The sequence below is a fragment of the Chionomys nivalis genome, chromosome 10 (genome assembly GCF_950005125.1).
Source record: "Chionomys nivalis chromosome 10, mChiNiv1.1, whole genome shotgun sequence".
NCBI classification, from domain to species: Eukaryota; Metazoa; Chordata; class Mammalia; order Rodentia; family Cricetidae; genus Chionomys; species Chionomys nivalis.
In genome coordinates, this window is record NC_080095.1 from 68,099,333 (window position 1) to 68,111,768 (window position 12,436).

The window sequence follows — 12,436 nt, forward strand, 5'->3', positions numbered from 1 at the left end:
AAAGCTTTTGTCTCGGGCTGGAGAGATGGCTCAGTGGTTAAGAGCATTGCCTGCTCTTCCAAAGGTCCTGAGTTCAATTCCCAGCAACCACATGGTGGCTCACAACCATCTGTAAAGAGGTCTGGTGCCCTCTTCTGGCCTTCAGGCATACACACAGACAGAATACTGTATACATAATAAATAAAAAAAAAAAAAAGCTTTTGTCTCTAAGGTCTGTAAATGCAAGTTGCTAAATATTTTTGGATAATCTGATGTCCTTTTGGAATATGTATTTCCATCTTTGCTTAGTTCTAGTATTGAGTTTGGGACCTCACCCTCCCTCCTGGGGTCTGCCGGTGGATGCCTTTCAAGATGCAGACCAAAGTGCTAGAAATGTTAGGCACATGAAAGATTCATTGTTCCGGGCAGTGGTGGTACACACCCCTTCAGTTCCAGTACTTGGGAGGCAGAGGCAGGTGGATCTCTATGAGTTCAAGACCAGCCTCGTCTACAAGAGTTAGTTCCAGGACAGCCAGGCTGTTACACAGAGAAACCCTGTCTTGAAAGAGAGAGAGAGACAGAGAGAGAGAGAAGAAAAGAGTTTGTATTCCTTTTATACAGCTAGTAAACACTTCTCTTGTTTAGCCTCATTATTATTCTGTTGTTTGTTTTTAGTTGTCTTAAATAACAACTTGTTAGTGTCTTTATGTTGGATGATATAAATTTGATACATACTTTTAAAAATTGTTCATTGTTCTTTGTGAATGTGATACATGTATGTGGAGGTCAGAGGACAACTTCCAGGCATCAACTTTTCCCCTCTGCTGCAGATTTTGGGGATTGGACTCAGGTTGTCAGGCTTGTCTGTCAAGCGTTTTTGACACACTGAACCTTCTTGCTGGTCCTTGTTTTGTTTTTGAAAGAAGCTTACTGTAGTTCTGGCTGACTCTGAACTCATGATTCCCTTGCTTCCACCTACTGAGTGCTTGTATCACAGCTATACACCATCATTTCAACATGACCCAGTCTGCACAGGAGAGATATCCTTAAGAAAGAAGACAATAAAGGGGATATGCTCGCTCTGTAACAAGTGAACACTATTCTTAAGTTGTCGTTGCCATTAAGAACGTGCCAGGTCTAAGCTTCATTCTTTTTGATTGTCTTAAATTCTGTTTGTCTTCATAAGGCCTTTTTATAAAAGCTTATATTTATAGATATTAGTCCATTTATTTAGTTATTTATTTTGTTTTTTTAAGAACAGGCTTTCTATGTGTAAAACCCCCTGTCTGTTCTGGTCCTCGATCTGTAGACCAGGCTGGCCTCAAACACTCAGAGATCCGCCTACCTCTGCTCCCAAGTGCATTAAGGTGTGTGTCACCACCACCTGACTAGTTCGTTTATTTATTAAATTCTGTCTTCTGGACATTCTAGCTATGTTTATAATGATATACATGTGATATAACAGTTCTTTGCCCATAGTGTATGCTCAGTAGATATTCATGGGTGGAATCCATGACGCCAGTGCACTTTTCACATATTGTATTTCCAGTAACACTCAGAGAATGAAGGTGGGGTTGTATGTATTTTTGTCTTGTTTTAAATATCATTCACATGGGTGTCCTTTCATAGATTGTTATAGACTGAAATACACTTCGTGGTCATCCATTTTTCTCTGCCATGCTTGTGATTAGTCTCCGTTGTTAATTATTATCTTATATGTGTTGATATGTAGGTGGCATTGTTAACTGGCATTTATGCTTGAGCCTTTTGAATTTTATCTTCAGTTTGTACAACCCCCGATGCAGAGACACCTTGCTGTTGTTTATTAATTGTTTTGACAATAAGGTTGTTGGCTTTTTTCCTTCCTAGATTTTCTTGATAGCTGTCGTGCCAGTACTCTCTTAGCCGAGCTAGATGATGATGAGGATTTGCCCGAGCCTGATGAGGAAGATGATGAGAATGAAGATGACAATCAGGAGGACCAAGAATACGAGGAGGTTATGGTAGAGAGAATCGCCCATTCCCTTCACTAATATAGCTGTTAGAAGCCAGACATGGTGGTTGGTGACCCAGCACTTGGGGAGTGGAGATAGGAAGATCAGAAATTCAGAGTCATTCTCAGCACTTGGGAAGTTGAGACTAGTTTGGGCTGCATAAAAGGTTGTCTCAGAAATAAAATAGGTGAGACAAAAAATGTTAGTGGAATGAAGAACTTATTTATTTATTTTAAGACAAGGTTTCTCTGTAGCTTTGGAGCCTCTCTTAGAACTTGCTCTGTAGACCAGGCTAGCCTCAAACTTACAGATATCGCCTGCCTCTGTCTTCTGAGTGCTGGGATTAAAGGCTTGTGCCGGGGGCTGGAGAGATGGCTCAGTGGTTAAGAGCATTGCCTGCTCTTCCAAAGGTCCTGAGTTCAATTCCCAGCAACCACATGGTGGCTCACAACCATCTGTAAAGAGGTCTGGCGCCCTCTTCTGGCCTGCAGGCATACACGCAGACAGAATATTGTATACATAATAAATAAATAAATATTTGCCGGGCGATGGTGGCGCACGCCTTTAATCCCAGCACTTGGGAGGCAGAGGCAGGCGGATCTCTGTGAGTTCGAGACCAGCCTGGTCTACAGAGCTAGTTCCAGGACAGGCTCCAAAACCACAGAGAAACCCTGTCTCGAAAAACCAAAAAAAAAAAAAAAAAAAAAAAAAATAAAGGCTTGTGCCACCACCACCTGGCAGGAATGAGGAACTTTTAAAAAACACTTTTTAATATGTATCATTTAGATGGCATAGGCCTGGAGCCCACAAGACTGTGGGAAAGATGCTTGCTACTAAGCCTGGTGACTTGAGTTCAGTAATCCCTGGGACTCACAGTGAAAGGAGAGAGACTGGATTCCTCCGGGTTGTCCTCTAACCTCTCCATGTATACCAGGGTACCCGTGTGTTCTCACTGTGTATTACACAGCGAATGGAAAATAAGGGCAGGTGACATGTTGTCCCATCGCTTGGGCTGAAACAGGAAGATTGAGGGCAGCCTGGGATTCCTAGGAAGTTCTGGGCAAGACTGGGCTATATAACAAAACTTAGTCTCAAAATAAAGTGGTACTAGAAAGGTTGGAGGTGTGAGTGTGGTGGAGTGCACTCTGTAGACGCAAGGCTCTGGGTTCAACCCCGAGGATTGTGGAAACAGGAACACACGTAAGTGCCTTAAACTAGAAGACCAGTACACAGTGCACGACAAAAGCAAGCCCCAAACACCTCATCAGCCAGAGAAGAGAAAGATTTTTAAGTAACACTTTTCTTGGGCTAGACTGGATGAAGAATGCTGATCAAATCATTAAACATGTGTCTCTTGGTGTTTTTGAACTTTAGATTCTGAGACGTCCATCCCTGCAGCGTCGAGCTGGCTCCCGCTCCGATGTGACACACCACGCTGTCACCTCACAGCTGCCACAGGTTCCTTCTGGAGCAGGCAGCCGACCTATCGGGGAGCAGGTACGTCCACATTTACTGCCCCATCGTGTGTTTTTACATTCACAGGATACATCATATTACAGAGGAGGAGGGGCTGCTCTCACCTGAAACCAGCTGCCCTGGTGTGTAGGTTCCAGCAGAGAATTCGGGATTAGATCTGGTGTAGAGTTTCTTATGAGTTTCTTATGTGAAACTGCTTCCTCTTGGGCTCTGAGTAAAAATGAGCAGATAGTAAAACAGCTGAGGTGTGTAGTAGTTGAAGGAATGCTTTGTTCATTAAGACATCTCAGCCAGGTGATGGTGCACGCCTTTAATCCCAGTACTCAGGAGGCAGAAGCAGGTGGATCTCTGTGAGTTCAAGACTAGCCTGGTCTACAGCGTGAGTTCCAGGACAGAGAAACCCTGTCTCTGTGTCTCTGCCTCTCTGTCTCTCTCTGTCTCTCTCTCTCTGTCTCTCTCTCTCTCACACACACACACACACACACACACACAAATTAAAAATAAAGGAAAAGCACCCTCTGGTCCTTATCCCTACTTTTCTACTCTTTATAGAACACCCCCTCCTCCAGTGTAGATCAGAGGAGGTAAACATTTTCTGTTTGCACTTTGTGGGTCCCAAGAGTTGAATTGGGGTCATGAGATTTGGGGGCAAGTGCCCTTAGCCTTTGAGTCATCTCATCAGCCCCTTGAGGTGGTGACCTTAGTGGACAGTGGTCACTGTGAGGTGGGCATAGTTCTCACTACACCACATGAGTTACCTTGCTTCCCCCCAGTGGCTCTCTAAGTGCTCATCGCAGTTTTTAGCGGAAGCGACTCTGAAGTCCTACATAGTAGTTAGGGTTCAGGATGCAAGCCTAACACCATAGCCATGTAGTATCAATTTATCAAGTGTTCAAACATTGAGAGGCATATGTATGCATGTGTGCCATTTGATTTAACAGTTAAGACTTTCATCTGTTTGTCTTGTAGGAAGTCAAAATGCCTCCCAGTGACTCATCCATTTTGTGTGATCCATCTAGTATGAGATGAAATTTACATTAAGAAAAAACTTATTTTAAAATAATAGACTCATGGGAAATTAGAAAAGTACTACAAAAGATTGCCTATGACTTTTGCCCAGGTTTTTCTTGATTGTTAGTGTTATTCCACCAAATTGTAAATCAAAGATAGGAAATAGAGATTGTATTTGTTTTTTGTCTTTAGGAAACTGTGTTAAATTACAGAAAGAAAAGAAGTTCATTCTTTTAAAATCATACCCTTAATACTAACTGTCACAAACTATTTGGAGCTAAACTATATACGGAGAAGAATGAGATCTACTGTAAATTTATTTTAAAAACTGTAATGTAGATAGGAAAGAATTGTTTCTTTTAAAACGAACAAAACAGGGGCTGGAGAAATGGCTCAGCGGTTAAGAGCACTGACTGATCTTCCAGAGGACCCGGGTTAAATTCCCAGCACCCACATGGCAGCTCACAACTGTCTGTAAATCCAGTTCCAGGGGATCTGACACCTTTACACCAGTGCACGTAAAATATAAATAAATCGGGGGCTGGAGAGATGGCTCAGAGGTTAAGAGCGTTGCCTGCTCTTCCAAAGGTCCTGAGTTCAATTCCCAGCAACCACATGGTGGCTCACAACCATCTGTAAAGGGGTCTGGTGCCCTCTTCTGGCCTGCAGGCATAACACAGACAGAATATTGTATACATAATAAATAAGTAAATAAATAAACATTTAATATATATATATATAAATAAATCATAAAAAAAGAAAACAACAGAGGGGAATTGTAAATAGATTTTAGTTCAGTATCAGATAGAATCTTTCAGATTAGGTAGAATCTGTTTGTTTGTTTGTTTGTTTTTTAAGGCAGGGTTTCTCTGTGCAGCTTTGTAGCCTGTTCTGACAGGCGTTCTGTAGACCAGCCTGGTCTTAGACTCTGGAAATAGAGATTGAATATAGTTCTTTGTCATATTACCACAGGTACTTATTTTTGTAACCACTGGTCAGTATACATTTGATAAATAAATATGTGTCTTTACACATTTGTATTAGATTACTTCAGTTCAAGTAAAGGAAGTACAGTCCCCATAGAGAACTAAAGCAAGGTCACCAGCAAGATGGCTCGGTGGCTCTAGCCACCAAGCCTGACAAACCCGAATTTGGTTTCTGTTCTTTTTTTTTTTTTAATATTTATTTATTTATGCCGGGCGGTGGTGGCGCACGCCTTTAATCCCAGCACTTGGGAGGCAGAGGCAGGCGGATCTCTGTGAGTTCGAGACCAGCCTGGTCTACAGAGCTAGTTCCAGGACAGGCTCCAAAGCCACAGAGAAACCCTGTCTCGAAAAACCAAAAAAAAAAAAAAAAAATTTATTTATTTATTATGTTTACAATGTTCCGTCTGTGTGTATGCCTGCAGGCCAGAAGAGGGCACCAGACCCCATTACAGATGGTTGTGAGCCACCATGTGGTCTCTGGGAATTGAACTCAGGACCTTTGGAAGAGCAGGCAATGGTCTTAACCTCTGAGCCATCTCTCCAGCCCCCCGAGTTTGGTTTCTGAAACTCACATGTTGGAAGGAGAGAACCAGCTCCCTCAAGCTGTCCTCTGCCCTTTACACAGACATAAAAAATTTCACATAAGTAACTAAATGTTATTTAAAAATTAAAGGATGACTTACCTTGTGGCTGCCTTATTTGGTAGACATAAGTCAGCTCAGGGATAAGATTGTCACTGTATGTGGAATTTTCCTGCCGTAGGAGGAAGAGGAGTATGAAACCAAGGGAGGACGCCGCAGGACCTGGGATGACGACTACGTGCTAAAGCGGCAGTTTTCTGCCTTGGTTCCTGCTTTTGATCCTAGACCAGGTCGTACGAATGTCCAGCAGACAACTGACCTGGAGATTCCTCCCCCAGGTACAGTGTATTTCAGTGTGTGGTCTAATATTAGTTGGTAACCAGTGAGGCAAAGTGCTGCTTATATTTGCAAGTTAATATTAAAAATTCTTTTTTTTTTTTTTTTTTTTAAAACTCTAAATTGTATAGATGTTGGGACCGGTGATAGGGTTCAGTGAGTAATGGAGCTTGCTGCTAAGCCTGACAAACTGGTTTCAAACCCTGGAATCCACATGGTAGAAGAAGAAAGCTAATAAACTGTCATATGATTTCCACAACATGTGGAATTGTGGCACCTCCCTGTCCCATACATAAGTAAATATTTTTTTTTTTTAAAAAAAAGCTGTCTTAGTGCTGGGGAGGTGGCTTAGTTGGCAGAACGCTTACTTTGCATGTCTGAAGACTTGTTTGGATTCACAGCACCCATGCAAAAGGGTGGTGGGACTCCCGGATGGTTCAGCCTTAAAGCAAGCAGCCACTATTCTTGCAGAGGATCCAGGTTCGAGTCCCAGCTTCCACACCAGGCAGCTCACAACTGCCTATAAATCAAAAATGGATATTTTAGAGAAGCCAATCACAACTCTCTCTCTCAAGCAGAGTTGGGGTTTTATTAAAGGTATTTTAAGATGGGTGTATTGGAACATACCTGTGCTACCAGCACATGGAAGGCTGATGACAGAGGGTCAGAGGATCAGAACTTCAAAGCCAGCTTCAGCCTGGACTAGAAGATCCTGTGTCTCAAAACAAGAACAACAAAAAACCTTCAAATGAAAAAAGAAGGGGAGGGAGTAGAATAGATACTTTTAGATAGATTTTTTTTTTTAGCATGGGGGCTAAGAAGGATGTTTAGAAAGAAAGATATATTTCAGAGAATGGATAGGAACTTCTCGAGGAAGAGTTGTTCTGGGTATGTGGGGGGGTGGTGTGTGTGTGGGGTGTTTAGGGACTGAACCTAGGACCTGGACTCGTGCTCTGCCATGAAGGTTTATCTCTAACAAAGCATTGTTTGTATTTGTAAAGTCTTTTAAACAAGGTGTTATTTAAAGGTGGGGTTTTAAATTCTGTTAACTTTGAAAAGCTATCTGCTTCTCCAGTCAAGATTTCTAGAGTCAGTTTGCCTGGGTGACAACTTCATCCACTAACACTTTTTTCATAGGGCTAGGTGTGGCAGCACATGCCTTTAATCCTGAAATTTAGGGTCTGCATTATGAAACTCTGTCTCCACAACAAAACAAAAACTAAAAAAAACCCAACTTCACCTTTTTAGGGTATGATAGGTACCTAATGTGCCCCCTCCTACCCACAATACCTAGATCTTTTTTTTTTTGAAAAAGATTCTTTTTTTAAAAAATTACTTATTTATTCATTATGTGTACAATATTCTGTCTGTGTTATGCCTGCAGGCCAGAAGAGGGCACCAAACCCCATTATAGATGGTTGTGAGCCACCATGTGGTTGCTGGGAATTGAACTCAGTACCTTTGGAAGAGCAGGCAATGCTCTTAACCTCTCCAGCCCCCCCCCCCCCCCCAAATACCTAGATCTTAATTTCTGGAACTTAAAACCTCATTGCCCCAACATGGAGAGAGACTTTGTAGGTAAATCGAATTAAACACCTTTATCATCCTTGTAAGAATGAGGCAGAAGGATGAGAACCACAGGAGATGTGGTGCCTGGGAAGCAAAGGTCAGTGGTGAGGGCTGTAAGCTAAGGAATCTGGGCATGCACAGCCTCTAGAAGTGAAAACAGCAAGAAGCTGACTGCGGTGGAGCCTCCAGAAGGAATAGAGGCGGCAATCTTGGTTTAAAACTTCAAATCTCGCCGGGCGGTGGTGGCGCACGCCTTTAATCCCAGCACTCGGGAGGCAGAGGCAGGCGGATCTCTGTGAGTTCGAGACCAGCCTGGTCTACAAGAGCTAGTTCCAGGACAGGCTCCAAAACCACAGAGAAACCTTGTCTCGAAAAACCAAAAAAAAAAAAAAAGAAAAAAGAAAAAAAAAAGAAAAGAAAACTTCAAATCTCAAAAAGAGTGAGAAAATATATCTGTGTTGTAAGAGCACTCGTTTTGTAGTAATATTGGATCTCCACACCTCTTTCATAGAGAAAATGATGCTTCTTGTTTGGCAAGGAAATTAAAAAAATATGATGTTAAGACTTTCACATCATGGTACCTGATTGTGTCTCAGTGAATACCAGGTATTCTAATACATGGTCCTTAAAAAAGGTTTGTGACTACCTGGTTTTATTGATATAAAGAGATTGTTCCCTATGAAGACTCACAGATTTTTAATTTAATGTCTTTATAGCTACAACTAGGATAAGATGCTCTGTACCCCTCGAGCAGCACAGACAGCTCTGTCGGGACCGTTCTGTCCTGATGTGCTACTTTGGCCACACACCAAAATATGAGCTCTGCATCCTGCTTTGTGTGTGCTAGTGAGTGGAAGGATGTTCATCTTTCTGTGTTCAGTGACAGGGCCATGTTTCAATTAAAGTGCAGTGGAATAAAGTCGGTGCACTACACCGATCTCTGAGTTCAAGGCCAGCCTGGTCTACAGAGCTAGTTCCGGGACAGCTAGGCTGTTAGACAAAGAAACTCTGTCTCAGGGCGGAGCAGGAGTGGGGGTGGGGTTGCACCACTACTGCCCAGCAATATTTTACTTTTTCAAGTAGGACAGTCAGGGATCATGTTATCCCGGCTCTGAGAGGCTCGAAAAAGTGGATTGCCATGGGTTCAAAGGCCAGCTTGGAACTTGCTGGATTATATGGCACATTCTAGGCCACCCTGAACCTCATAATAAGACCTTTTCTCCCAAACCAGAAATAATAAGTAAAGTAAATCTTGAAGCCAGCGAGTCATAAGTAGATGCTATTAAGTGAATGTGTGGCCTGGTCTCCTAGTGCAGTGCTCTGTGTGAGACTGTTTTCCCATCTTTCATATCTTTAGGAACACCGCACTCGGAGCTCTTGGAAGAAGTTGAGTGCACTCCATCCCCTCGATTGGCTCTCACACTGAAAGTAACTGGGCTTGGAACAACTCGGGAAGTTGAATTGCCACTTACCAATTTCAGATCAACCATCTTTTATTATGTACAGAAATTGCTTCAGCTGTCTTGTAATGGCAATGTGAAGTCAGATAAACTTAGGCGTATTTGGGAGCCTACTTACACGTAAGAGATTTTGATATTTCAGCAGTCTTTGTTACTATCTATGAGCAACAAATTGTTGGATCTCTGTATTGTGCATTACAGGAACAGACAGGATTTGTTTCTTGTTTTGTTGCTTTGCGGGGACAGTAAAGCTGCTTCTGACTGCAGCCGTAGGATGGCTAGGCTTTAGAGCTGGAAGGACCTTTGGAGATAGACTCAGGGCTGAGAGCAGTGTTGTCTGAATTTTTACAATTGCATGTGATAGAAATAGTAAATGTACCTTATATGTCCCTCTGTGGAGTCAGTTAAACTACTCTACTTACTCCACAAATAATTGTCAATGACCCAACTGGTTTAGTGTGCTTGCGGTCAAATTTGTACCCAAGTTATACCCCCAAACGTTGACCACTTTTGTTTCTCAGTTTTAAAATCTATGAAATGAAGCATAGCCGGGCGGTGGTGATACACGCCTTTAATCCCAGCACTTGGGAGGCAGAGGCAGGTGTATCTCTGTGAGTTCGAGGCCAGCCTGGTCTATAAGAGCTAGTTCCAGGACAGGCTCCAAAGCTACAGAAAAACCCTGTCTCAAAAAACAAGCAAACAAACAAAAGAAGCATAATTGTGAGGAATTAATGGATTAACACATGTGAATCGTTTCTAGGGCATAACAAGTGTTTAGTATTACCCAGTAAGTAAGTATAGTATTTTATAACAAACAATAAATTATTAACACTTAATTTCACTTTTGTTAATTTGGTTTATGATCTTTCAGTAGCTCATAATGCTAGACAGTATCTGGTAAAAGTAATGTAGGTATTTTTGAGATAGAAAGTACAGTGATTTTTATCACCTCAGATACTCAAAATTGACTTCACTGTCTCAGAAAATAAGCCTTTTTTACTGGGTGGTGTTTGTGACGCACGCCTTCATTTCAGTACTGAGGAGGCAGAGGCAGGCGGATCTCTTGAGTTTGAGGTCAGCCTGTCCTACAGAGGAGTTCCAGGACAGCCAGGGCTGTTACCCAGAGAAACCCTGTCTCAAAAAATAACAAAAAAGAGGATAAGCATTTCTCATCATTGTTATTCCTAGCCTTTCTATCTAGTCACAGAAAAATTACTTTTTTGCCTCATTTTATTTATCTAACTCTAAAAGAAGTCAAAACACTTAGTACATAGAGCATTCATATTGTTAAAAGCTCTGTAGGCTTGGGGCTGTTGAGATGGCACTTCTGCTAAGAGGGCTTGATACGAGGCCTGGCAGCCGGAGCTCTAGCCGAGAACTGACTCGGTCCTCTGGTTTCCACGTGTGTTCTGTGGTGTGTGTGCATCCAGTGTGGCACATACGAGTAATTTAAATTACATTGAAAACTGTAGAATTGATGTATGTATTTGTGGTCTTTTGGGGGTTTTTGTTTGTTTGTTTTGAGACATGTTAGGAGGCCGCTTGTTTCCTGGCTGCCCGGCAGCTCAGGTGCAAAATAACCACACAGAAACTATATTATTTAAAACACTGCTTGGCCCAATAATAGTTCTAACTTCTTATTGGCTAACACTTATATCTTAATTTAACCCATTTCTAGTAATCTGTGTATCGCCACATGTCTGGCTTTACCGTATGTGACGTTCTGGTGTCCTGGCGTCCATCTTCAGTGGGGCTACATGGCTTCTCTCTGACTCTGCCTTCTTTTTCCCAGCATTCAGTTTAGTTTTCTCTGCCTACCTAAGTTCTGCCCTATCGACAGGCCAAGGCAGCTTCTTTATTCCCCAGTGGTAATCAAGGCACACAGAGGGACACATCAGAGACGAGCTTTTCTGTGTAGTCCCCACCTGTCCTTTGCTTTGTTTTTTAAAGATGGAGTCTCACATAGCAAAGGTTGTCCTCAAACTTGCTATGTAGTAAAGGATGACTTTGAACTTATGATCCTCCTGCCCCTGCTTTCTTACTCTTACTGTACTTACTTACTGGACATGTACCACCACACCTGGTTGATGTATGCTTTCTTTGGAATGTTTTGTCTAAAAAATTCTTTTTGAGCCATACAAGTGTCATGTGGCTATAATCCCAGCATTTGGGAGGCAGAATACAGTCAGCAGAATCAGTTTTGAGGTCAACTTGGGATATACAGTAAGAGTCATTGGAAGGAGTAAGGTTGGAAATAGACTTCAGTGCTAGAATATTTGCTGACAACTCCTTGAGTTCAAGTTCAGTGTTTAATGAAATGTATATTTAATGAATGACCTCATTAACTTATATTTTCAGATTAGATCTTTATTGGAAATAAGTATAAATATTTGGTTTATCAATTAATTGAATAATGTCTTCATGTTTAGAATCATGTATAGAGAAATGAAGGATTCTGATAAAGAAAAAGAAAATGGGAAAATGGTAAGTTATTTTTACACAGTGGGGCCTAGTTGTTTAGTGAAAAATGTGAAGAGTGTCTTAGTGAGTGTTTTATTGCTGTGAAGAGACACCATGGCCAGCTCTCATAGGATTGGGGGCTTGTTTCCAGTGTCATAATAGCAGGCAGCATGGCAGCAGGCTGGAGTGGTGCTGGAGAAGTCACTTCATCCTATTCTGCAGGCAGCAGGGAGAGAGAAGGGGCCTGTTTTGAACTTTTGAAACCTCATAGCCCACTGCCGGTTACACACTTCCTCTGCTAAGGTCATACTTCTTAAAACTTCTGTTCCTATCAAAGAGCTCCACTCCCTGATTACTGAGCATTCAAATCTAGGAGCCTATGAAAACATTCAATTCCCTGGCCCTCATAGCTTTCTAGCCACATAATACAAAACTGCATTCAGTCCAACTTCAAACGTTCCCACAATCTATCAGACTCTCAACAGTGTTTAAACAGTCCAAAGTTTGCCAGGCAGTGTTGGTGCACACCTTTAATCCCAGAAGATCTCTGTGAGTTCGAGGCCAGCCTAGTCTACAGAGCAAGT

The 12,436-nt window shown here is 42.1% G+C and overlaps 1 protein-coding gene across 6 annotated transcripts in view; it reads left to right on the forward strand.

The window, feature by feature from the left end:
- Hectd1 (HECT domain E3 ubiquitin protein ligase 1) overlaps positions 1–12,436 on the forward strand; it is a 91,796-nt gene that overhangs the window by 67,101 nt on the left and 12,259 nt on the right. For 4 of the 6 annotated variants that reach the window (XM_057783338.1, XM_057783342.1, XM_057783339.1 and 1 more), the window contains 5 exons: positions 1,849–1,982; positions 3,348–3,470; positions 6,209–6,365; positions 9,290–9,512; positions 11,822–11,876. In XM_057783338.1, coding sequence (XP_057639321.1) covers positions 1,849–1,982; positions 3,348–3,470; positions 6,209–6,365; positions 9,290–9,512; positions 11,822–11,876 — 692 coding nt within the window. The remainder of the gene's footprint in view (positions 1–1,848; positions 1,983–3,347; positions 3,471–6,208; positions 6,366–9,289; positions 9,513–11,821; positions 11,877–12,436) is intronic. The other 2 variants (XM_057783341.1, XM_057783343.1) reach the window with 1 other exon arrangement.